The sequence below is a fragment of the Empidonax traillii genome, unplaced genomic scaffold (assembly GCF_003031625.1).
Source record: "Empidonax traillii isolate 1590-97213 ecotype Southwest subspecies unplaced genomic scaffold, ASM303162v1 scaffold222:size850627, whole genome shotgun sequence".
Lineage (NCBI taxonomy): Eukaryota > Metazoa > Chordata > Aves > Passeriformes > Tyrannidae > Empidonax > Empidonax traillii.
The window spans coordinates 241,118-268,178 of NW_020955415.1; the positions used below are offsets into that span (position 1 = coordinate 241,118).

The following is a 27,061-nucleotide window of genomic DNA, read 5'->3' on the forward strand; positions in this document are numbered from 1 at the left end:
ATCATTCAAAGTCCAAAGGCTTTCAAAGAAGTTCAGTTCCTCAATTTGACTATTGCAGCAGAGCCTTCATGCACACTTTCATTAGAATATGTAGCTAAAAGGTCCTGTTGCCACCTGTAAATTACACTAATCACAGGAGGCAGAGAAGGGGAAACTCAGTTAAAAACATATGGCAGGAAGCTATCATCAAGATTTATACAAGTTAAATTAGGAAACTTCGTAATTTTTTTGGCAATGCTCTTCTGTGAAAGATTGTATAATCAGTCCTTATATGGAGATTCCATTCAACGATACTGTACTGTCAGATTATTCACTAAAAAACAACCTCTCTTCTTGAGGAACAAAAGCAGTTAAGGCTCTATAATTGACTGAAGTTTCCTACTTTACCTACATTTTCATTTCAATATACAACGCACTAAAGTTATACATTCCTCAAATGCCTGACACGACTATAATAGCACATGCTGAAGGCACTGCAGTGCTTATTAGAATTCTAGATGTACTGTTTTCTCCATTTTAATGTAAAAACATTTGCAAGTTTTACTTATCCTTCCATTTTTTTAAGAAGTGACTGAGGATGGGGGTAACGAACAATGCAGAAAAGAAAAAATGCTTACTGTTGTTCAAGAAACCTGTTTTGGGGGTTGGTTGGTTTGAGATATAACAAATATTTCACTGGAATTCTTTTGATAACATTTCATTTCTTACACTAATTAGCCATAGTACATCTCCTTGAAATTATATATCCATATGCAAAATATTGTTTTTTATTGCAAACTCTGAGGTGTTGGCTTTACGTTTGTTAGAACTTGGGAATTCCACCCTGTTTTGGTGCAAGTTAAAGGCATTAATAAGCCCAGAAATGACAGGACATTATTAGAGCTGAGTGAACAACGATGGAATTCATGTTTAGTACTATGAGAAAGGTCACAAACTCGGGCATCTGAGCTAAAAAACGCCAGCCTTCTGTGTCACAGTTTAGCCTCAACTTGAAGCTATTCTACCACAACAGTTTTAAAACAGTCTCAGCTCAAGAAGAGTGGTACAGTGATCATTCCTCATTTTTCTTTAGGAGTATTAATTAAAAGTGATGATGCCTAAACAAACTGTGACAATAAACCCAGAACTTAAAGCAGTCAAGCTCCTTGGCAAAGTGGAAACATCCTCTTACGGTATCAGGAGAATGAGATTTTAAACAGCATATTTTGAAAAGAAAAAAAATCCACAAATTAGGAACTTAACAATAATTTTACATTTGATAACAAATTGGGTTCACACCTGGAAAGGTCCATTTCTTTTACAGCTATTTCTCGCAGTACATAAGCTTTCTTTTAAATCAGAAGTATAGTTTCAGCAGGCCCTAAGGCTCTGCAGTGCACCAAGTAAAGCCCTTAATGCAAGCAGTATCATCAGTATAGTGCATGAATCACCAGAATTTAAAATAGAATTAAGTTACATCTTTTTTTGCCTGTGTAGCTTCAAAATGCCTACAGTTCTTGTTTCATATAGAAAAGAAATACTTTTAGATCACTCTGCAGTTACCTAAATCATTGATTATATATAAACAGCACATAGAAGTGTATTAACTTTGTGTAAATCAAGATTTTATGATTTATTGCATTTGTTTACAATTTTTGTGGGGAATTTTTTTTGGTGTAGCTTGACCTGAAATCATTAAGACATATCTACATAGGTTTTTTTCAAGATTCTTTTATCACACAGTGATCAATTCTCTACATTCATTTTCTATAGCTCTCTCAATTCCAGTTTTCCAGAGATTGCAAATACTAACACTACTGAGAAAGTACAAGTTCAAACACACCTACACAAACAAGACAAACTAGACAGAATACTACAGATGAGGCTACCTTTTTTTTTCTTTTTTTTTTTTTTTTAATATACAAATTTGTTTCAACCAGGCACAGAGAACTTTGGAACACACTACTGAAAGCCATCCGTGATAATCTTTGAAGGTTAGGTGTTTGCAAATTCCCCAGTCAAAGCAGTCGTCTCTATTGCTTTGATAATGCATGCTCAGATCTTTTATTTCCTTCAGCATTTCAAGTGATTTGTTCCTCAAGCACAGTGGTTCTAAAACTGTACCATATTCACCAGAACAAGACTAGAGATGGGCTAATTAAGTGCCACCACCACGTTCTATCCAGTTATGTGCTTTACTTCACGACAGAGCTCACTGCTCAAAGGCTGATCTCACAACAGTGGAAAACATACACAATTGAGCCAGGAGCAGGCAAAGGTCGGGCACTTGGGAACAGCCTGGGGCACAACAGTGAAATGTACTGGCCACAGCAACCAGAGAGCCAGTACTGGCACACGGAACTTAAGGAAAACTGCATCATCAAACTGTACCTTTACACAAAGGTCAAGCACAAGCTTTTTTCCAATATTCCCGATTGGCCAGAAAGCTCTAAAGGACATATTACCCCCCAAACTTTTCAAGTGTATAATTCTGCACATTCGATTCCACATTAAATCACAAAATAAGCACTCATTTTCCAGCCACCTGTCAATTTAACAAAAAACTCTTACAATTTAAGATTAGCAAATGCATTCCCAATCTACAGCTTCATGTAACATTTCTAATAGTATGTCTTGTTAAAGAAATTCTCTCAAAACATACATACAATAGATACTGTGGGTAAAGGGCACAGTGAACACATTATTTCATTTTCTCTAACAAATACCTAGTGATTATGGGCAGTGTTTTAATGCTGATGTTAAAAGTTTCGTGATTCTTATTCTTCCAGTCCATTTTACTTGTAACAAGAATTACAACTTCAAAAGTGCACATACAACTGTGAAGGCTGGGCAAGGGAGGACTTTGAAGAGTATGGATTAGTGCTTGTTCCACATAGGTGCAGCTATAGGTCCCTGTGGAGCCCTTTCAACAGTCACATATTCATCAGGGTTGTCAAAAGCTTCATAGTGGATTAATAAATCTTGAATTGCGCACTCCTCAATCTGGAAGGAAAAAAAGAACACGTATGTTAGTGTCAGATCTACATTTACAACACTGGCATGGTTATGAACTGGCTTTACTGGTCCTGAATGGATGCCTGTTACAGACCTCCTAATCAGGAGGCAGTAGTAGGTGAGACATTCTTCAGACAACTTAAAGAAACCTCATGTTTTCAGGCCCTGCTCCTCATGGGAAACTCAATCACCACAGTATCTGCTGTAAAGGCAACACAGCAGGGCACAAGCAGTCCAGGACGTTTGCATTGGTGAAAACTTCCTAGCACAGATGATCAAGCAGCTGATCCAGGGAGACACTCCACTGGATCTCACACTTACAAAAAAAAGGATCGGTCAGGGATAAGAAGGTGGAGGGCAGCCTTAGTTACAATGACTATGAGATAGTGCAGTTTGGGATCTTGAACACTGGGAACAAGACAACTCGCAAATAACAACCTGGGATGCTAGAAGAGAAGACTATGATCTGAAGGGGTCTGCTTGGAAAAAATTCCAGAGTTATGGTCTCAGAAAGAAGAGGGGTCCAGGGCAGCTGGTTGATTTTAAGGATCAACTCCAAGCTCAGAAATGGTCCATGCCAATGGAGCTTCTTAGCCAAGCAAGAGTGGCAGGAGGACTGCATGGAAGTAAAAAGAGCTCCTGACAAAACTCAAACAAAAAGGAAGCATACAAGAGGTGGAAGCAGAGAAAGGTGACACAGAAGGAAAACAGACAATGTAAGCACACAGGAACAGAATTAAGAAAGTTAATGCCCATCTGCAGCAGAATCTGTCAAGGAACTTGAAGGGCAACAAAATAGGCTTCTACAGCACCAAAAAAAGAGAACATGGGTCCACTGCTGAATGACAAAGGCATGGAAAAGGCTGGGGACCCAACAGTCGTCTTCATCTTGGTCTTTAGTGGCAAGATCAGTCTTCAGCAATCCCAAGCCCCTGAGATAAAGCCCCAACAGTCGTCTTCATCTTGGTCTTTAGTGGCAAGATCAGTCTTCAGCAATCCCAAGCCCCTGAGATAAGAGCTGGCCAATATACCTGTGAGCCCCATTCTCAGAAAAAAATCTTTGAAAGATTGGTTCCTGAGAACTTGAAGGAATCAAATGTCATTCCTACATTCAAGAAGCGCAAGAAAGTAACTACTTATCAGTAACCCTCATCTTGATCCCTGGGAAATTGTTACAGCTTAAGTATGGACTAAGATCTGAAGTGGACAAGCCTAAGAACAGACCAAATAAATGGCATGTGAGGGATTGAAAACTGGCTGACCTTATGATCTCAAAGGGTTGTGACCAGCGGCACAAAGTCCAGTTAGATGCTAGGTACTAGCACCAGTACTGAGACTGAGACTAGGGTCAGTACTGTTTAACATCTTTATCAATAACCCACATGACAGAACACAGTGCACCCTCATCGAGGCTGCAAGGAGTGGTTGATATACCAGATGGCTGTGCTGCCACTCAGAGACCCAGACACACCGGAGAAATGAGCTACAAGGAACCTCATGAAGTTCAAGAAAGGGAAACACCAAGTCCAACTCCTGGGAAGAATAATCCCAGGTACCACTACACACCGGGAGTTGACAAGCTGGTAAGCAGCCTTGGATAAAAGGAGCTGGGGTTCTGGTGGAGAAAGCTGACTTTTAGCCAGCACTGTGTGCATATGGCAAAGAAGTGTGACAGTACCTCCTGTGTTTTGTGAGGGACAGCCTTGGCACCAAAATGAGATTGATGACCCCACCCCTCTACTCAGCAGTGGTGAGACACATTTGGAGTGCTGGGTCCACTGCTCAGTACAAGAGACACATGGATATACAAGAGGCAAAAAATGATTAAGAGTCTGAGGAGATGCTGAGCACACTGCAGTTGTTAGCATGGATAAAAGAACACTTTGGGAGACCTTATCAAAAGTGTATAAACATCTGATAGGCAAGAATAAATACAACTGAGCCACACTCTTCTCAGTGGTGCCCAAGGACAGGAGAAGAGGCAAAGGGCACAGATTGAAAAACAAAAAATTGGATTTAAAAGCCTTTTATTGTGAGAGTGGTCCCTGGAATAGGTTTCCCAGAGAGGCTATTAGTCTCGATCCTTTCAGATATTCAAAAGCTGCCTGGACATGGCAGCTTTGAGAAACCTGATTTGACTGACCCTGCTCTGAGCAGGGGTTTGGATTAGACATTTCCAGAGGTTCCTCTCAACTTCAACCATTCTCTGATGCTGTGAATACATTTATCACGGACTCAGCAGTCAATCTGACTTTAATACAGGCCTACTTTACCAAAGAGCAATGTAAAGTTATTATTAAATGATAACACTATCATTTAAATGGCATGTACTAACACATAATTAATACTAATAACTGATCTCTGAAACAGCCATTGGAAACTCCATGTGTTACTTTACAGCAGCAGTAACTTAGCACTTTACCTGGATCAAAGCCAAAGGTTTTTCTCTGCTCCTAATAAGAGCAGCCTCTTGCTGGAGCTCTTCCTCTACAATAGCTGAAAACATGACAGGTGCCATCACAGGAGAGCTGGTTGGTGATGCTGCTGACCAAGGACTGCAAAAAACCCAAACAACATTAAGAGGCAACATCAAGAACAAGGTCAGCACAATGCATAGAAAACAAGCTCCAGAATCTAAGCCACTGTCAAACTTACTTATGATTCTCCAGCTGTGGAGAATCCACAACATGGTCTTCCAGACCTGGGCTACTTCTACTGGTACATCTGGAAAAAGGCAGGAGAGGAGACTGAAAGTCACAAACAGAGCATTCTCCTACATCACATTGTGAAGTACAAACTTCCAGCAGGCAATTTTAACAAACGTGTATGGTTTTTCCAGGAGAAAGGCATTACAATGCAATGGTGAATATGTTTTTAAGTGTGATACTGTGACTAAAGGAGACATTGATGCTCATTTCTAACTACTAGAACTTAATGGAATTTCAGTTTGGGCATTAATTCTGGCATTTCCTAACATTTGAGCATTTGAACAAAAGTGTGTAATTTTTGGTTTCGGTTGTTTATTAAGAAAAAAAAAAAGGCTTTTTTCCATTTTTACATGTGAATTAGCCAACTGAGTTATGCACTAACAGCACTAACTATAAAAGTTTGCAATTAATATGAAAAGAATACGGCATCAAGATAAAAAATCCAAAAAAACTGTTCTGCATTCAAATTAAACATTTCATATAAAAGAACCAGTGCTACAACGGCACTAGGGGAAATTACTTCCTCAAGTATAAATCCAAAAATTATGGACTTTCAGTACTTTTCCTGTAACCACCTCCCACATTCATAACAATAGCATAAAACTAGAATTACAGAATAGAAAAAAAAAATTATCTTGAAATATTTATAGAGCTCCCAACAGGAAGATATTTTATGCAGTTGCAAAATGTTAACCTCTCAGTAAAGTAAGTCACATTTGGTATATTGTATTCCTTAAGAGACCAGTATATTTGTAAGAAAAATCCTACACCACTAGCAAGAGAGGGCCTTATTCTCATGATTTAATACCTCTCTTTGACAACTTCTGCAATTTCCAGAACTCTAAAAAAGTGTTACAGCACACTATGAAATGCTGGCAGACTCTTTTGAATTATTCTGTGGCATTGCAAATAACTCTAAGGGTGTTGCTATTACAATAAATCAGTCTCAATTTTCTTTAAGGTTTTGGTAATCCTTTGTAAGTGACCACAAACTCTTGAAAACGACACAAAAAAAACCCCCTATAGAATGCTAAGAGAATTCCAGTAACTACTAAGTTCTCTGTATGGAATATTTTCCCCAGAACACAGTTCCAAAGACAACAAAACCCATGATTCCTACCACTAAGCAATGAGGGCAAGATCTCAAAAAATCTGGAATCCAACATCCATCATCAAAAATGACATTTAAATGAACTGTGTTGACCTCTTTGTCACAAATATAATTTGCCCACCGAACAAACAATGCACACTGCCAGGACATGTACCCTTGTACTCAGTCTGAAAAATACGGACTGAGTAAATGGACTACAAGATGGGTGTAAAATAGACTGGAAGTGGATTAGCTGTACAAAGTCCAAATGGACACTAAGTACTCGTGGAGGTCCTCAAGGACTGATACTGGAACCAACCCTTTCAAGCATCTTTGGTAGAAGAGAACACACCCTCAGCAGGCCACAGATGGATGGGGAAAGGATGCGGACAGTGCACACTCTGGATGCCACACTGCCACTCAGAAGCCCTCAAGAGGCCGGAGAAATGTGCAACTGAGAACGAATGAATTTCAACAGCAAGTGCAAAGTCCTGTATTTGGAAGGGAACAGCCCCACAAACAGTACAGACAGGCCAGGGGCTGACTTGCTAGAAAGCAGCTCTGCAGAGAGAAAGCAGAACCTGCAGAGTCCTGGCTGGCAAGAAGTCAAAGATGTAATAAACCTGTGCCTTTGCAGCAAAGGCAGCTAACTGCATCCTGGGTTATAATACAAAGAGCATAGCAAGGCAGGCAGAGGAATCGATTCTTCCCCTTTACCCTGAATCTGTTAGTCTACAAACAGAGTATCGTTCTCACTTTTGTGCTCCTCAATACAAGAAGGATGCTGTCAGGTTGGAGCACGTCTAATGGAGGGCCACCAAGATTAGGGGCTGGAGCACGACAGGAAGAACAGTGTTTTGTTAATCCCAAAGGAAGTCAGCAAAGGGGAGATCTCACTGCTGTCTTCAACAGCCTCACTGGAGAGTAAAGATGCAGCAAGAATCTCCTTAAAGGGGCACAATGATAGAATAAGAGGCAACATACGCAAGAGGCAAAACAGGAAAATCCCAGATATATATAAAGAAAAATAAAAATCCCATATGGAGATGACTATATATAGAAACATGCTGCCCAAAAAGTTTGGGGTATCTTCACACTTAGAAGCAGTAACAACTCAACTAGACCAGGTTCTGAGCAAACTGATCTAGTCTGACTTGAGTGGGAGGCTGAACTACAGAATCTGAATTATTATATGATTTCAACAATAGGGCGCTACTTTTTATCTGTATCCAGCTATGGGGTCCTCTGTACAAAAAAACATGGACCTTGGAGTGAGTCCAGAGGAGGGTCACTAAGATGATCAGAGGAATGGAGCACCTCTTGTACAAGGACAGGCTGAGAGAATTGGGTTTGTTCAGCCCAGAAGAGAGAAGGCTTCAGGGTGACCAAATTGCAGCCTTCCAGTACCTGAATACAGGAAAGCACACTATGAAACGCTGGCAGACTTTTTTGAATTATTCTGTGGCATTGCAAATAACTCTAAGGGTGTTATATATGGGGGAATGGTTAAAAGAAAGTAGGTTTAGATTAGATATTACGAGGAACTTCTTTGCTGTGAGGGTGGTGAAGCACTGGAACAGGTTACCCAGAGAAGCTGTGGATGCCCCATCCCTGGATGTGTTCAAGACCAGGCTGGATGGATCCCTAAGCAACCTCATCTAGGAAAAGGTGTCCCTGCACATGGCAGGGGAGATAAAACCAGATGATCTTTAAGGTCCCTTCCAACCCAAACCATTCTATGATTCTATGATAAATCAGCTTCCAGCTTTTACTGCACTTTCAGATAACAACATATTAAAAGCAGGAAAGAAGAGGAGATGAAGGCAGCTTTTTGCACCTTTATACTGGTGTCATCTCTCAACTTTATCTCTTTTTCCACCTGCTCTAATAATACCTTCCTGCACGTTTGACAGAAACCAATTTGACAGCTACACTCTGCTTCCTACTCCCAACCCAAAGAACTCACAGTACTACTATAAATGACCCCAAGTAGAATGTTATACTTGACAAAGTTGTCTCAGTACAGACTAAAAGTTCTTTCCAGAGTAAGATTTCTGTACAAACAAACAAACCAAAAAACCCTAAACAACAAAAAAACCCCACCTCAACAGGAATTTCCAAAAACTGGAATCAATAGTTCCAGCATCACGGCATACTCTAGTGATCAGTTAAAAGACAAGTAAATACCTGTGTCATCTCCCTCAATTTAAACGTGGCTTTAAAATGTAGGAAGCAGTCGAGGCATTTTGAAGCTGTTTGTGCATATGTACATCTGTGTTTCTTGCTAGCAAGACATTCAGTCCAGATATTAAATCAACTGCAGATATTTCAACATGCTAGATTAATTCCTCAGCTGGCATCAAAATAACTAGGAGAAATGAACAGACAGGAAACGTGAAGCTAGCATATACAGGAAAATGGAAAAAAAGCGCCTCAAAAATACAGAACTTGGAAACCTGAAAGTCTTGGAAATTAAAGACTGATGCAAACATATAAGTGGTTCTGCGTGGAAACAAACCAGCCAAATATCATCAGTACTGAACCAACCTGATTAACTCGGTTGGCTGAACTTGCCATGATTCCCGCACAGCCACCAAAATGTCCCAGCACTGAGCTCCCCAGTGCTTTTGGAGGATTTGTTCATTTGAAGCCAGGTCAGGTCCAGTGCGTCCCTGATCTAATAACTGCTCTCAGAAAAAGAACACAAAGCCTGGTCTCCTGCAGAACCTCTAGGGTTTTGCTGTACCATTTGAGTCATGTACTACTTATTAGCTCATTATTAGCCATGACAGAACTAGGCCGTTCCCACACGAAGCCACAAATACTTGTTTCCACTAAGACTCTTCACTGCTCCCTGGAGTAACACAGTGAAGACAACTCAGGCTGCCACAACAAAGTTAAGTCACGCCAGGCCTGTGTTTTTAGCTTGGACTATGAGCTACACAAGCACAGCTGCACAGCATAACTCCCAAGGCTGAGGTGCCCCTGGAAACAATGCAGCCACATACACACACCCCAGCTTTTGGGATGATCTGCATCTGGACTACATTCAGTCCACATCACCACAATAAATGACGTGGTTTACCTACAGAAAATTTCTGGGTTGCATAAATTGGAAGGTGGCATGGAAAGTGTTTATGCAACCATCCAGAATACCCTCATCCACAGACTTAACAAAACTGTCAGTTTAATTACCACACATTTTATCCAAAGAAAAAAGTAAAAGCAGGAACATTAGTCACGCAAGTATCTTCAGTGTTCCATCAGCAAATTTGACAACAGGTGAGGATTACTTATGTTCTACACATGTGTAATTTCCTTCCCTTAAAAAGGAAGAGGTGAGGATACGGATAATTGATCTTCACAGAAATAGTCCCTGAATGCCACAGGCAAAAGTCAGAGCCTACTGTGACAGGAAAAGTCTGTACAGTCAAAGAAGAAAATTACCTCAAACTAGAAACTCAACTCATAAGTTTCAGATGGAGGAACAAGCCACTGAGGCTCTTTATACCTAATAGAGAGAAATAAGTATCTTAAGACACAATTCAAAACCATCCTGAAATAGCTCTGGAAGTACCTTCTTTTCAAACTGATGACAGTCAATTTAGCCATCTACTAGGTTTCCACTGGCTTAATGTAACCTTTTCAGACAGTTAACGTATTAGACCTGGATTCAGCTCAAATAATTCACTTTGAGAGCATGCAGACTGGCCAGACTACACAGACTAGACAGAGCAAGGTGAAAAGAAAAGAAATGACTTTATGAAGATTACAGAGCTGTTGTGACAAAGCTAATAATAGCACCCAGTGCACTAGCCCTTGCCATCTCCTATATGATGAAAAGTTTTATTATTGTGCTAGTGACAAAATGAGTATCTGTTTTTATGTGGATTTGTCTTTCATGTCCCTACATCTCCACTCACTACAGTAACTTCAGCTTTATCCCTCTGTTCCTGAAGAATGCCTACTCATCACACACACTCTCCAAATCTCTCCTACATCTCTGCTCAGACACCATCCCACAGACAATGTTCCTATATTTCTACCCTCATTTTGTTCTTTATCTACCAATAAGACATGTACTACTTCTGTTCTAAGGAAACACCAGCCTTTATACAAGCTGAGCAACCAACAACGAGGCTCCTTTTCCTTACAGAGGAGTCAGTTATTGGAGAAGAATGGAACAGGAGTTCATAAGAAAAACTAGGAGATAATGAGTGTCAGGGCTCTCTACGCACCAATGGGGTCTGCCAACTCTTCTACCTCATTGCAGTTATATAAACTTGAGTCAGGCTGCTGTGAAGAGAGTTGGGTTGTAAGGAAGAGTTGAAGGATTATAGAGGTTCCCGCTCTTTACTCAGGAGCTGCATTTAAACTCAGTCCCTCAGTCTGAGGCCTTTCTTGAGCTATGCTGCAGCTATGCCCAAGCCCAGCCTTGCTGTTCCTGTGCATGACATGACTTGCAGGTTTGACCTCAACCCTGCATTATCACAGTGGAACTCTCTGTGGTTCATCCTTGTTTCTGTCACGGAGCCTGCCCTGCTCACCTCACTCTGGCACACTTGGGATGTGCCTTTGCCATGAAGGCCACCGCCCAGCCAGTCTGCTGTCACCTCAGCTTCTGCACTACTGTGGGTCAGCTGGCCTGCATTGCTTCCAGATAGGAGGTGGGAAAATCTAAGATTTTCAGGCTCTCTGTCTTGCGAATATATCTGAAATGCCTAGCATTGAAAGTTATTGATGACAGGAGGCAGAGATGCAGGTGGGTGGGCAGCTCAGAAGTACCTTAGAACTGTAGTCCTGCAGTAATTATAATACACAGACATAACCAATGCATCAATATTTCTGTAAGCCCTTAATCCATGAAAAACTGCTCCTAAATTAGGTCAGTTTATAAGAAAACTCAGATTAGGAAATGCCAGAACTGTGTTTGAATAAACTGATCTTATCCAGTCAGCGGCTACACAGAAATACTCCTAAGCAAACTGTTTCATGCATGCCAATCTGAATGCTAACAAATCTATAATTTCTACAGAAGTTAGAAAAGATAGGATTATCATTTTATACATACATACATATACAAACAAACACAAACACACATATTTTGTTTGGAGGCTGAAGTGTTTGTGTGGGTATATATAAGTGCATATATATATATGTGTATCCATCTATACAGACAGAAGCACTTTGAACCTGAAACAAAGTATCAGCAGTGGCATTAAACTGTTTTAGTCTTTGTGCTTCCTATTCATAAGAGTATTTAATTCATAAAATCCTATTAATAGAATCATTAGAAGAAGGTTTACGGGATTCTTTTTTTAAATTACAATTTTATTATTTCTTTTTTCAACAGAATCTAAACAAGGTCCCTGTGATTCCTGCATGACTGATCAATTAGAAAATACTACATTCTTACCTTATGGTATTTTGGACCGATGAATTCTCAGATCCTTTATATCCACATCTTCTAACAGCAGTACCAGATGAACTATTCACACTCATACTTTTTTCCTCTTCCATTACAAGATCACGGAATGGCTTGGGCAAGGCAGAATGTAATGAAGATGACCTTTTTAAAAACAAAAACCAAACAAAACCAACTCACTTTATATTTGCACTTTCCAAAACTCCCTGGGTAAAATATGTAAAGAACAGGAAATAAATTATCTATGAGAACAGAATAAGCCAAGTAGTTTCGAAATTTCATTAGAATTAAAAATTAAAAAATCAAACCAAAAACCCGCCCTTCCTTCTATTCCCCCTAACATATCCTCCTAAAAAAGCAATTTTTTTTGTCTTGTCTAAGACAAGTTGTCTAACAGTACTAGTCCATGAAAAGCATTTTCACAAATCACACAATGCCCTAGCACTGTAGGCCTAATACTGGCAGTTTACGACCATGAAAGTCAAGTATAACTGATCTTTTTTCCCTGAGGTATTGAATGAGTTAACTCATACCTTTTAGATGCTCTAAAAATCACTTAATCCACAGTGAAGCTCACCAAAACTGATATCCTTGATTTTCTTTAACTTGACCAAGCATAAGTTACTTAACTTAATAAGCATAAGTTACTAGAGCCTGCATATTATCTTTAAAAAATAAACCATTATGAAAATATAGCAATTTAGCACCTTGGGTATCATGAACTCTTTCTGATTCCAAAGCCTTTTTGCTTACAGAATTCAAGGCAGTTACCACGAGCCCTTCCCTTACCCATCAAGGCTTTGGAATTAATTCTTCATACACTTGCTTAAGATTTAACTTTATTAAGCATAGCAGTCCTATCCATTGTTAAATACACCAATTACACTCTGAAAGAACAGCTCTGCTCATTATCTACTCAAAGAAAGAAGAGACTAATTATAAACACTATTGAAGTAAAACAAGCTCTTTATACAATGCCAATTGTTTGTGCAGTTGCCATAAAAAGGGAAGCATCTGAAGTCAGACTTTCAAACTACACCTAGATGGTATTCCATTTAAGATAAGAAATACAAAGTAACTAAAACATTGCAACACTGTATCTGAAATCTTACAACAAAAGCATCTGAAAGCTATATATGACCTCTGATGTTAGACCACCCTTGCTTAAGCTTGGGTCTTTTTCTTTTTTCCTAGGCTTTTCTTTTTCTTTAAGTTAAATATTGGATGAGCAGAAGACATAGAAATCAGAATCGGAACCTCCAGAGTCATTGGCACATCCTCCATTCCTACCACCAGCCGGCACACAGAGGTCAAGGTAAGTGTTTGAACGTCACCAAACCTATTATACCAAGTAGGCTGATGGTCCTTATGATCTGCTGCCACAGAAGCTTCTTCTGCTACTAACATTTTAAGTAGCCTACCCATTTTCATGAAAATTCTGTACTGCAATCAGAAATGTATTGCAACAGAGAAAAAAAAAAAAAAAAACCAAAACACAAAAAACAACCACTCAAAACAACCTCCCCCCCTGAGAAAATCAACTGTCATTCCCAGTTTGTGAACATACCCAAAACAATTATTCTTGACTTAAAATCATTTGTCTTAAACTGGTACAAGATTTTTCTAACAGTAAAAACTCTAAATTTCAGCCTGTCCTGTCTGATACATTGTCATTTTGATCTAATTTGTAAAATTTGAAAAACTAATTTATGCCATTTTTTAAAGGAAAGTGGAATATGACTAAGTTTCCCTAAACTGTAAGCGCAAAACATCAAAGCATTAAGTTCCAAAACAGCTGTTGATGTTTCAGTATAAGCTGGAATACTGTCAAACTGACAACCTAGGCATTAAAACACACAATGGTTAATTCCCAAAAGAGACTTCAATTTTCTTTATGCCTCCAGTCTTGAAAAGCCATACACTCTCCTGATCTTAAAGCCCCAAAACAAATAAGCAATACCCCACCTCCCTCGATCAAAGTAGGTTTAGAGAACTAATAAAGTCAACACCTAGTTAACTTTGGAGATTCTTTCAAAGTATTTGATTTATTTACTTCTATTTTTTTCCCTTTAATCTTCACTTTTCTTCAAGGAAGAAACATAGCCTCTGTTTCCACAAAAACTATGAAGCTGGAGGTATTTTTTGGTGGAAAAGGTAGGCATTGTATATGACAGACTCCGACTTTCGGTCAACCAAAAAAGAGCCAGAAGGTCCCACACCCTTCTGGCAAGTGCAATCGCTGCACATCCAAGATTATCTGATTTCACTGGAACACAAGTTCTATGGCTCTGACTATATTGCATGTGTGGAAAGCTCAATCTATTGACAAATGCATTCCAATAGTCCACTGTGAATTTACAGGCTATAACTTGGCAAATATAATATTAGAGCAGATGAGTAACACATCATTCTACCTTACATACAGAAATACTTAGAGAAACCATCAGGGGCAGTCAAATACTTTACTGCTTGCCTAAAGCAGCCTGAAGTTTGTTCCAGCAGCTAGAGCTAATTTTAAATATTCGTCTAGCTCCCACTGTTCTTTACTTGAACTCTTGAGCTATCGGCATTTTCCAGAACAGCAGCCAGAGCAACACAGGAGAGGAACGTACGGAATCATGCATGGAGACCACATGAGCATTAGATTGGATTCCATCCTCCTGAAATATACCCTAGCCTTTCCACTTAGGATGGTTTGTGTAACACAGTAGAGCCCAGCTCTTTTCAAAAACTCTTTAATCAGAACCTTAAGAGCACAATATATTTTTTGGACACAGTTTTCTAAAGGTATTCCAAAATCAGTCCATATTTCCTTTTTAAATGCAAGAAACAGTTTATAGGCAGTTGGTAGTTTAAAATTAAATAACACCAAATATGTAAAGAACTATCTGTCAGAGAGGAGATGAGAAGAATGAATAAAGAGAAATTATTCAGGCAGGACCTGCCCTTCATTAACCAGGACGATCTGCTCCATGACCTTCCCTGGAGCTGAAGTCAGGCCGACAGGCCTGTAGTTTCCCACCTTCTCCTTCCGATTTCTCTTGTAGATGGGCGTCACATTGGCTAACCTCCAGCTGTCTGGGACCTTCCCCGTTAGTCAGGGCTGCTGGTAGGAAGTGGGGGAAGTGGTTCAGTGATCACCTCCACCAGCTCACTCAGTACCCCTGGGTGGATCCCATCCAGCCCCATGGACCCGTGTGTGTCTAAGTGGTGTCGCATATCACTGACCATTTATCCTTGGGTTACGGGGGCTTCTTTCTGCTCCCCCCGTGCCCATCTTCCAGCTCAAGGGGCTGGGCACATGGAGAATGACTGGTCTTACTACTAAAGAGTGAGGCAAAGAAGGCATTAAATATCTCAGGCTTTTCTTTGTCCTTTGCCACTGTGTTCCCATCCACATCTGATAAAGGATGGAGATTCTCCTTCGCCCTCCTTTTATTTCTAGAAACAATTTCATTGTATTTATTTTTCAGAACTTTTATATTTCATTGCCTTTATACATAATTACATTAGTAACAAGATTGAAAATGTAGATGGAGTATTACTTTTTTAATATAATAAAGGACTGAATAAGTCAGTGTTCCCTGTGCTCATCAAGATGTGATTCAATTGTCAGTCTCTCCAAGTACATTTTAAGCCTCAGAGCTATAACTGCCCTGTGACACCCCCATTAGCTAAGGTAAATAACTAGGGTGCTGCTTGATCTGCAGAATCGCTATTGTAAAGCAGGTAGCATGTTCTTCAGAGCATTTGAGAGCACTGGTTTTAAGGACTAAAATTCCTCTGGCTCAATTGACTTCAGAAGACAAATCTTGCAAACCTTGTTTCTCCTACTGTGAAAGTTTTCAATTACTGTTCACAGGACAGGAAGTCTGAATCGTTACATGCAAAGCAACTCGTTCTCTTTCCTCTTTAAGACAAAATTGTGGGTTTTGACCAGTATTATATCAGAATAACTTTTGGGGACTGAGGGAGCAAATGAGACCCTAAATTTTAGTATCAGGTGTTCATGGATGAAAATAAATTGATAAGAGACAGATATCTAAGTCTTGCTTGTATAAATCATAGAATCATAGAATCAACCAGGTTAGAAAGACCTCTGAGATCATCAAGTCCAGCCTCTGATTCAATACTGCTGTGCTTACTAGATCATGGCACTCAGTGCCACATCTAGTCTCATCTTAAAAACCTCCAGGGACAGTGAATCCACCACTTCACTGGGCAGCCCATTCCAATGTCTGATTACTCTCTCTGTAAAAAATTTCTTCCTAATATCCAACCCAAACTTCCCCTGGCACAGCTTAAGATTGTGCCCTCTTGTCCTACTGCTGCTTGCCTAGGAGAAATCAAAATAACTGAATTCAACCTTTTCCTAGAATCACTTCAAATATTGAGTGCAAGGTATTTTTAAAAAAAAAGTCATCTTAGGTAATTTATTTTTGTAAATAGCTACTGTAGTAACATCCCTCTATTGCTTGTAAGCTGGACACTAGAAAAACATGGATGTAACTATTTTTTTTTTAGTAATAATCAATCCATGAGATACAAATGCCTAGAGAAGACTCCTCCTCCCTGTTTTCACTGACTCTTGGAGGAATCCCAGTCATCACTAACAGAATCACTATGTGAAGGACACATCATGCCACACTACCTTGAATTTACCAAACAGCTGTCCATTTCAGATCAGACTGACATGATCCTTGACAGAACCCATAAGATACTAAAGCCTTTTAACCATAAGGCTGAATGTACTGCATACTGTCCAGTAGAGAAGCAAAGCTTGTTCTGGTGTCATAACTAGAACAACATTTTATAACCATATTATTCCCATACGTTACTGACAAATATATTGAACACCAGTTCTATATTACCATTGTTGTGTTCCAGGATATTACTGTTATTACTATGGTCCTAAGATAATAGCATACCAACAGACCTTCGTGGAATCTCAAATATATCTAAAGGCACTTTAAACTCAAGGTGCTGATCATATTAGCATCCATCCAAAACAGAGAAATGAGGTAACAGATACATGAAATGAAGCAGAGAAGCAAGCAGTTCTAGATATTGCCCTAAACTTTTTGACACAGAACACCTTTCAAGAAGGGATTATCACCAAGCAGCAGCCCATCTTTTCCTCAGCCAGCTAGCCAGGTGATTTTTTTTTTCCTCTTCATACTCTTCATCCTCTTCATTAAATAGCTAACAAGTTACTTGTCTGTTTTGAACTTGCAGGAGCACAGCAGAAACACAAAGATTCCAGCAGATGCTTACTACTGTTATTTCTGAAAGGAGCACCCAATTCATACAAAATATCAAAGGAAAGAGAGCCAAAAGACACAAGAGGGAGATGACTGTGGAAACTAAACATACCCTTTGAAAGACAGAAAGCTATTTTACTTTGAAATCCATCCAATACAAAAGGCAAACTACTCCGATAGCATTTAAAACAGCTAAACTGTATAACAAAAAGGCTTCATTTAAAATAGTGATATAGTGTGTATGCAGCTACCTTTGTTCCCATTGAGATACAAACAAGTAAGCTATAAAGAGAGGAGAATAACAGTTCTTCCAGGGTAACAGAAGTAACTTGCAATAAAAGTCTAGAGCTTATTGAACAGGGAAAACTGGAGAACTGCCCAACATTTACTTCAAGCTAAGAGTGTGCAAATAAGTATTTTTCCTGTAAGAATTAAACACACGAAATTTACATACCTTGCAACTCTTACATTTTGCATTTATGCTTTTATCCAATACCAACAAAGAACAAAGCATGAGGTGGGCTTGCATCTCATCAGTTATAAACCTTGTTCATTGAACAGATGATAAACTATTTTTCTATTCTTGATATTCCATGATATTAACTTGAACACTTTAATTGTGTGTAATCAGCAAAAGTCACTTTAAACCCGTTATGCATCCTTCCACCATAAAGATTTTTAGAAGCATCCAACACTCCCTCCAGCTGTGAGACACCTAGATAACTTCGTTATCTCTAATTTCAGTTAATTTTGCTCTACTTCAAAGTCACTGCAGACGTTTCCCCCAGGAAGGGCTAACATTTTTCTTCATGTTTTTGACAGAAAAAACCCCACCATTCATAATGTTTTTCAGTAACTCCTTCCTTCCTAAGTTTCAGAGCTTGTGCTCAGCCTTCTATGGATACCATCTGCATTTATCATCCAAATTGACTTGGATACCATCTGCAAATACCAAATCATACACGGGAAAGCACCAGATGGGATGCAGTCTTCTGACTCATACAGAAATATTTCAAAGGACTGTTAAACTGCAACCACTGCATTTCTCTACCCACTTAGAATTTCTAGATTACTACCAAATGTAGACACAAACAGCTCAGTCTGCTTTTAAGAGGCTATTTCAATGTCAAAATCCTCCAAAGAAAAATAATTGATATTTGATTTATAACATACCATGCATTCCCTAGTTTTGCAACTTTTGTAGGTGGGGGTGGTGTAGTTACTAGAGTGGTAGGCTCCGTGCTGCTACTGGCTGATCCATTATCTTTTGCTGCCAGGGCAATCATTTTCCTTTGCTTCTGAGAAAGCTTGGTTCCATGGGACACCGTTCTGCTGTGAATGGATATTGCAAGGAGAGAAGACGTAAGGTCAAAGTCCTTTGAAATGACTCACCTATAATCCTGTAAATTAAACTGAGAACTACTTCTTTCCTGGACCAAAATACCTTGTTTAGAGTGCCAAAAGGCAAGGAAGGGAGGGCTCAGAAGGCTGGGAAGCAGAAGGAGGATCAATTAATATCAAGAGTGACAGAAGGAAAAGCATCATAAAACTACTCTTCACATAGATGTCTGTAAATGAAAACATGAAGAGTAGGAACCAGGTCTCCAAAAGAGATGAACTACCATGAGATGAAGACTATCATTTTCTAATTTTATGATATTTTTAGAGACTGTTGTCTTAGCTCCCTTAAACAAAAAATATTCATGGATTTAAAAAAAATTATATAACAGCATATAGCCATTTCTCCTATTTGTAATTATTTTCTTTTTTAAGTTATTTGGATTCTTCAGCCTCAGCTGCATTGTTTGCAGCTTCTGAATCCATTTAGCACACAACCCTTCATCAAGTTCCATTTACTACTGTCCTAACTCTCCTTTACAAGAATGCCAAATCTCAAAAGGTCCCAAGAGTCATCTCCAGTTCTCTTCCATATATTGCCAGTTAAAAAACACTAGGTTAAATACACTGCCTTGTAAAAAAAGAAGTACATTTATCTCCCTGTGTCTTTGGGGATGCTTCTCCAAGTAGGAACTACCACTTTTTCTGCCTGAGGAAGAACTGTCAATATCATGACATGAGTGCTGGAGGGGGTCATCGGATGCAAGACAAGAATTAACAATTACAGTACTCATCCACAAGTAATTTCCAAAGTCCTAGGGAGAAGAATTAATTCTTTTTGGTTAGAAATAGAAAGACTCAGCAGAGTAGGCCACTTATTTAAGATACTAGTTAATTAGCTCTTTTGTAGTAGCTGACAAAACAAGACTAGAGTAAAATAAAGGGATAAATTTCGCATGCCCACAGAAAAACAGTATAATGAACTGAAGTAAACAAAGCTGTTCAAAACCAAATAGGACAGCTTTTCTCCTGCTTTTTTTAAACTTTGAACTGCCTAAACCACTAAGTAAATTCATAATAACCCAGCCTATCACACTTTTTTTTTATAGATTTTGGTTTTTTACCAACCCTGAATTTGCCTTTGGCATGGTTCCACATTTCTGCATACTTTCTTCAATTTCCATGATGGTTCTCAGATCCATAGCAGGAGGGCTGGCAGGGCTAAATGAAAAATAAAAAGTTACCTTACAAGGCACTGATTTTTACTTACATTCCACAGTTCCAACCTTCACTGAAATCCTCTAAATCATACATAAGACTGGTAACCAGTTGTATAATTTATGTCTGTTTCCTCAATTATGGCAAACCTCAAATAAAATGTTTCTGACAAAACTTTTATAAATATATACATATTTAAGAATACACTACAAAAATACTTTCAAGACTCATTATACTATGAAACAAAAAGATGTGAACTATGATTACTCTAAAAAAATTAGATGCTTAAATCCAAGATACTTATTTAGTAGTCAAATGCTCATGCTAAGTAATAGAGAGGCACTGGTCACAGCTCTTTCATGAAGGTTGAATTAGATCTTTATTTGAAGAACAGGATTGAAACTATTTCACATGATAAACAGAACAGTCTTTGCAGTCAGAGTTCTGTACAAACATCAGTGACATTCTCAAACTTGAGGAATCAGTCTTTCTTTCATAAATGACCTAATTTTAAACTTCCAAAGAAATGAGTATGAATTAAACCTAGACATTTTCAAGCTTTACATAAAACTATAAATTAACACCCATGTACTTAAAAGCATCCATAAACTAAGATGTGCTACAACCACATCCAAGGACAGGCTTTGAAATGAAATATAAGTAGCAGTTCCTCCATCTCTCCCTACATAAACCCAACTGCCACAGACTAACTAGTGAATTAACCCCTGGAGGGTGACTGCTCCTCCACAGTATTTCAACAAAATACACTATAGCATGAACCCTTTAAACAATCCACACAGCAATGCTGCCTGCTTTTCTCTTGACATCATGCCAGCAGTACTGGAAAAAGTTAAGAAATAGTTCAAGAGAAATACATAAAGGCACAGTGACATTACAACAAATTCTTATGGTTTTATTCGTTCCCCTTCCATACAACCCTCTAGAAAATGATCACAAAGAACCCCAAGATAGAAGATGAGGGTCAAGCTTCTTCCAGTTAGTTTGAAGACCAAAGAGTTGTTTGAGGGATGTGTTTCCCTCTCTGCATAGAGTAGAAACAGTGAGACAGAGATTCACCCTGCTCATGATACACTTCAGAGTTGCAACTTTAATTTCTACAGCTTTATCACCTGTATTAACAAAGCCCATCAGCCACAAACCCACAAAGCCTGGGAAAAGAGTCGGAAATTCACATTTTAGAAAAGTAGCACTGCTTTTCTCAAAGAATAATTAAAAAGTGTACCACTTTTATTAAACTACCAAAATCTTGAGTTCACATGTCAAGTAACATATGATCGCTCTGAAGAGCAGACAGCTTTTCAGTCTGAAGAGAATACTATCAGCATTCACTACCAAGTGTAGAACAGTGATTGTAAGTATTACTCCACCTGAAACTGGTTGCTACCCAATGGGGAGAGCTTGCAGAGTTGTGTCTGGCACTGGGAATGGACTGTGGAACAGACTGTTTCAATCCTGATGCTCCCTTGTATGACTTCATCTCCTTACTAGGTTGAGGGGGTTTCATTCCCTGAGCACATGCTTTGTCTTTCATCTAAAAACCAAACACAAAATTGTTGAATAAATGCTACAAACACTAAGTTTTATTTGCTTAATCAAACAAACTACTTAAAGCTGTCTACTCCATTTTAAGTACAACAACTTCGCAGAAAGACTCCAAAATACAAACTCTGCCTTTGATGAACTAGATAAACACAAACAAATATATTGCTAATCCAACCTCAGTCCTCTCTGGATGAAATCCTTTTGTGAAGTCAGGCGACTGCAAGTCTCTGGGACTACCCACTCCTGCATAACTACCTTCAGAGTCAGATGTTAGGAGTTCTGGAAGTGATTCTACAGAGTTAGTTTTATCCAGTTTTACTGAGCCTAGAAATAAGAAAAGATAGTAGAACTACTAAGTCATAAGAGTCAGACTAAACAATGCTTAAAAATCCAAAGATTATTCACTCTATATGATGAACACAAAATAACCAGAAGTTTACCTAGTCCAGAATACTAGGCTGTATCAAGCAGAAGCAAATTTTAGACTACCTTAAATATTTTTTCAGAATAATATTAGTCCCAGTGTTCTTTCTCTGTCTCACAATATACAGTTTAAAGAAGTAACATTGATACTTTTTCTTTGAAAATGTTTTTACCACCATCTTTTCAATAATAAGCAACTAATTTATCTTTTATATCCCAGAAAAAAACAAACAACCCACAACACACTAGTAGAAATGTTCCACTTACTAAAACCACATAAGAAAAAGTGTCCATTATCTTTCTTTGATAAAATAAGAACTTTATGCACAAGTTTAAAATGACAAATGTCCTTTCAAAAAAACCTTAATCTTAAGAATTCACTATTCACCTTCAAGTATGGTGTTCACTACAAAAGAAATAATACAAGATTTCCTTACTGAAGTACAGAAATTGCACTGCATATTATACTTTATGTTCTGGTTTTATACCTGAAATGAATCTCTTTTCCACTGACCTGTAGAGGCTGGACTCTGAATAATATCTGAGAGATTATATCCTCCAGAGCTGTCAGATCGTTTCCGTGGCTTCTTTTTTGCCTTATTTTTTGCTTTTTTGAAAAGGGCTTCCCTATTAAAAACAAACAAACAACCCCAAATGCATTAAGCCACAGAAACTGAGGCTCAGAACTACCTGTGTCAGTGTCAAGTTTTTCAATCAGCTAGAGCTATTATACTTCAAGCACTAGTACTTGGTCCCACCAGCCAGCAATAGCCACTTGTTCCTGCTCTGCTTATGCACTGGTACAATTATTTCATAAATTATTTGGGGAGAGAAAAAGAATCCATGAGGAAAAGAAAAAAATTCTTTTCAATCTAGATCTAGTCTCCGGACTATTACACCGTGCAAAGACTTCTGCTAAGACAGTGGAAGATACAGCTGCTGCACAGACTGGCACTGCCACCTAGGTCAGATTAAACCTGCTACACAGCACAGCAATGGACATAAAGCAAATTACACACAAGTCTCCACTTTTTTCTCTCTTGATTTCTCCTGAATTAGTAAAGTTCAATAAAATTCACAGTTGGTCTCATTTTTCACCAAAACAAACACTGTTGTCATAATAATACCGATTTTACAATAAAGCAGGTATAGGGCCACGTTACCTAAATGTCATGTGTTCATGTATATGCTATTGGGAAGAGTGGAATACAACAAAAGGCATCTTTCATTTTTAAAAAATTACTAGAAATGCAGAGTTATATGAATCACAGCTACAGTACCCTATTTCAAAAAGTTTCTTTAAGAAGCTTTTTGTGGAACAACTGTACAGCTACTTAGTTCAATTCTGCATCGCTAGCTTACAATGCTTGAGTTTGTGTTATTTTTCAACTCTTGGACTGCCCAATTCCCTAAAGGCTATCTATCACCTAGCCCTTAAAAATCCTGAATGGTTTGAATTTTATACAAAATAGCCTCCCAGTTCCCTTGATCTATTAGTTCTACCTAGTTCATTTAGCACAGCTTTTCCAGACACAAGTGCTCAGAACCGTACACAATAACGTAGGTGAGGTTTCATCTGCACAGTGACATTGTATCTCACTATTTGGAAGCCTGCTACCAAGCCATCCTCTCACCTACAAAACTTCATATTTCACTTGACAATTCTGTAAATATTAAAAAATGCAGATTATCACAATTTTCCAAAGAGATCTATATACTATGTCTGGGTTTCTTCTCTTTCGATTTCTCCTAATTCAGTGAAGTTCAACGAACTCCACATTTGGTCTCTTACATACACAGATACTCTCCTCACATGCACAACTCCCAAACATTACTGTGAATGCTTGTTTTACAACCTTTACTCACATGCTACTTATAAATTGAAAGAAGTGCTCTGCTGCAGGTTTGTTATATTTTCAAATACTGAAGGGATTTTCTTTGAAATCTACATTTCTTAATATTTCAATTCTGAACATAAAGAGAGTCAGGCACCATGAAAATAGGTATTTAACACACACAGTTCATCTAGTTAAAAATACTGACGAAAAATAGATACTTACTGAGAATTTTGTTCTGTATTCATTTCTTCCCTTAAAAAGACAAAATTCTCTCCATCTTCAGGCTCAAAAGAACTTATGTCAGGCCCATCTGGATACGGAGTAATTACTCTCCTGACCATTGCCGGAATCTGTAGTTGTAAAAGCCATTACATTAAGTTTCTCTTAAGTTATGATCTCTTGTAAAAAGACCAAAACTGACTGTCATTTAAAACACTCTCACAGATTAAGTAATTAATTATTTAAACAAGCTTATAAACTTAGGTTACATCTTTAAGCAAAACAGGAGAACTATTTTGACAGACTCAAAACGCCTGTTTCACCTGTCTATAACTCCTGACAAAATATGCTTCAAGGTTTTGCACGCATTTATCTTTTACAATTAAATAATACTGGATTATAATGTGTATTGGTTTTCACCTTTCATTAAAGCTCAACTTTCACATTATTCTTCTTACCGATTTTAAGATCTATCAATCACCTTGAACTTTACACTAGAGAAGTATAATTTTCTTTTTTCTCCTTTCTTCCAAGTAGCAGATGCTCCTTTCCATAGGTTTTGCTTATGTTTTTTCATGCAATAATTGTTAATTACAGAATATTAATACATTTAATGTGTATAATTCATTAATTCTAAAGACACAATACTGTTGCAGCAGTAGCTAGTGAATAACAAAATATGAGCTTCTTAAGAGTGATTAACTGCAGCAGCCAACCTCATCTTTTGAGTCAGATGTTTCACATTTAGCCTGTCATCCACAGACGCTGCAGGTATGTATTACTAACTCATCTATTCTCATTTTAAACCTAATCAGCTTACACTCAAGTTGTACAACTTACCATTTTCCTGTAATAAACAGAAAGATCCTTCACAACGTCATCACTTAAGACATCCAGAGTCCTAAAACAAAAAACAAAACTCTATCTTAGCAGCTTATTAAAAAAATTAAAATCACAATACTGGAAAATTCAAACTAACATTTTGGATGAATCTCACCTACAGGCATTACCACCTATTCATGGTGGTCAGAGTCACAAGGAAGGAATTGAACACAAAATATAAACTAATCAATGCCTTTGCTGTAAGGCAGGATTAAACACACAATATTTCCACTTACTTTTATTTAAGGTCAGAGCCAACAGATCTATATAGTTAAGTTGCCATGAACTGGTCATTACTTTCTCTATTTCTGCATATTTTCAAGTTTTCCTGATGTGTATCTAAACACTCCAAGTCTATGTAAATTCTCCTATAAAACTCAACCCAACACCCCTGCACATTTTTGCCAAAAAATAATTCTATAGCAATAAACTGGATTCAACAGAACTGTCCTGTCTATGCGAACTGCTCTCCTTGTACAAAGCTGTCAGGACTAAGTTCTATCTGTCTTAAGTATCAAATTAAAGTTTGTCTACCCCATATTAATATTTTCAGATTTTCACTAAAATACAGATAAATTCTTAATCATAGTTAGAATTGCGCATGTCCTTTTCAGGGTTACGGTGAAACAAATCTGAATTCAGAGTAATATTTAAAGCAATGTTATTAGATTTTTCTCTCCAAAATCAGAAGTTAAAATGTTTATACTTTGTACAGATGTGACAAGGAAAATGGCTAATATGAATAAACTCCTGTGATTCAAGTGGAGCAGCTGTATGACATGGCAAGGAAGTGCTGGCATTCTAAACTGTTTTGGATCTCTAAGAATTTCTTTAGCTGAAAAGAAGTTTAACAAAAAGGATAGCGAGGACAGGTTTTTTCTTTGGCTGGCTTTTTTTGGTGTTTTTTTCCAACTTTTTGCTAGAAAAGAAGATCAATCAGTGCTGATAAGGTTTGCTCTGAAAAGATGGTATGTACTTAGGAAGCAACTGGAAGGCCAGAGAAGGAATGCCAGAGTACACCTTCAACTTAGAACTTTAGAAGAATCACTGTGGAAAGCAAGGATAATAAATTCATTTGTTCAGCTCTCAATGCAGACAGTTAAAGCAAAAAGACTACCAAATGGCAGGCCCATCCTCTTTGGAAAATGCAGCAGCTATATAGTAAACCTACTTCAAATAAATTAAATATGTATAGTAACAATCATGTTTAAAAAAAAACCCAAACAACCCTAAAACAAAGCAAACAACCCAATAAACCACACAACTCCCTTCCTCCAAAAAAAACAACCCCCAAATAAAGAACAAAAAGCACCCCCACAGTAGTTTTATGCATCTTCAAAAACACCTCTAAAAACAAAAAAAAGACTAGGCCTAATGTCAAAGCCCACTAAATTTAAGAGAGGTTTTTCCACTTAATTCAGGCTCTTTGTGGCAGATGGTAACATACATATGGTTTGGTACTATAGAACTGGTACAGGATGTACAGATATTTAACTAGTTTTTCTCTCCCTCTCTGGCAAAAATAAGTCTACCTTTAAACTAGTAGCATTCAGTTGCATTTTAACATTTAACTGGCAGTATTAGTTCTTCCAATCCTTTTGTCTTTTTGAGCCTTTTGTTTAAATTTAACAGCTAATATATGAATACATTGTCATTCCTACTAACCTTGCTTCAAGCAAAGCTGCCATATTGAGTCCTATGAACTGCAAGCAGGACAATTTTAGCTGTTCAGCATTATACATGGCTGAGAACTCCAACAGCTCAGCAGCATTCTTTAAGGTAACTGCAGAGAAGAAACAACAAACCAAATTAGGTAATTTGCTGTACTATCAAGTAGTAGTTTTTAAGACTTATTGTTCAGCATGATCTAATATTTGAAACATATTATATACTTCTCCATTCCTAGAAAAATGCTAATGCTTGGAATGGCCATAAACTATAGCAAGCCCCATGTAACTCTGTAGCAGTTTGAATGCAATGGCTAATTCACAGAAAGTCCTACTGCAAACAGATCAGTTTCAATATACTGAAACTCAGCAGTTCAAAATAAAGGGGAAAAAGAAAGCTAAAAATAGCAAGTTTCATATATACCGTAAATAGTT

At 38.1% G+C, this 27,061-nt stretch overlaps 1 protein-coding gene across 3 annotated transcripts in view; it reads right to left on the reverse strand.

Moving 5' to 3' along the window:
* Positions 1-883: 883 nt before the first annotated feature.
* Positions 884-27,061, reverse strand: part of IBTK (inhibitor of Bruton tyrosine kinase) — a 57,459-nt gene continuing 31,281 nt past the window's right edge. For 2 of the 3 annotated variants that reach the window (XM_027887777.1, XM_027887775.1), the window contains exons 18-29: positions 26,625-26,742; positions 24,918-24,978; positions 24,081-24,208; positions 22,535-22,647; positions 21,773-21,921; positions 21,423-21,586; positions 19,945-20,037; positions 18,652-18,810; positions 12,209-12,361; positions 5,650-5,718; positions 5,417-5,549; positions 884-2,982 (exon numbers count right to left, since the gene is read on the reverse strand). In XM_027887777.1, the coding sequence (XP_027743578.1) occupies positions 2,857-2,982; positions 5,417-5,549; positions 5,650-5,718; positions 12,209-12,361; positions 18,652-18,810; positions 19,945-20,037; positions 21,423-21,586; positions 21,773-21,921; positions 22,535-22,647; positions 24,081-24,208; positions 24,918-24,978; positions 26,625-26,742 (1,466 nt within the window). In that variant the 3' untranslated portion in view covers positions 884-2,856. The remainder of the gene's footprint in view (positions 2,983-5,416; positions 5,550-5,649; positions 5,719-12,208; positions 12,362-18,651; positions 18,811-19,944; positions 20,038-21,422; positions 21,587-21,772; positions 21,922-22,534; positions 22,648-24,080; positions 24,209-24,917; positions 24,979-26,624; positions 26,743-27,061) is intronic. The other variant, XM_027887778.1, reaches the window with a different exon arrangement.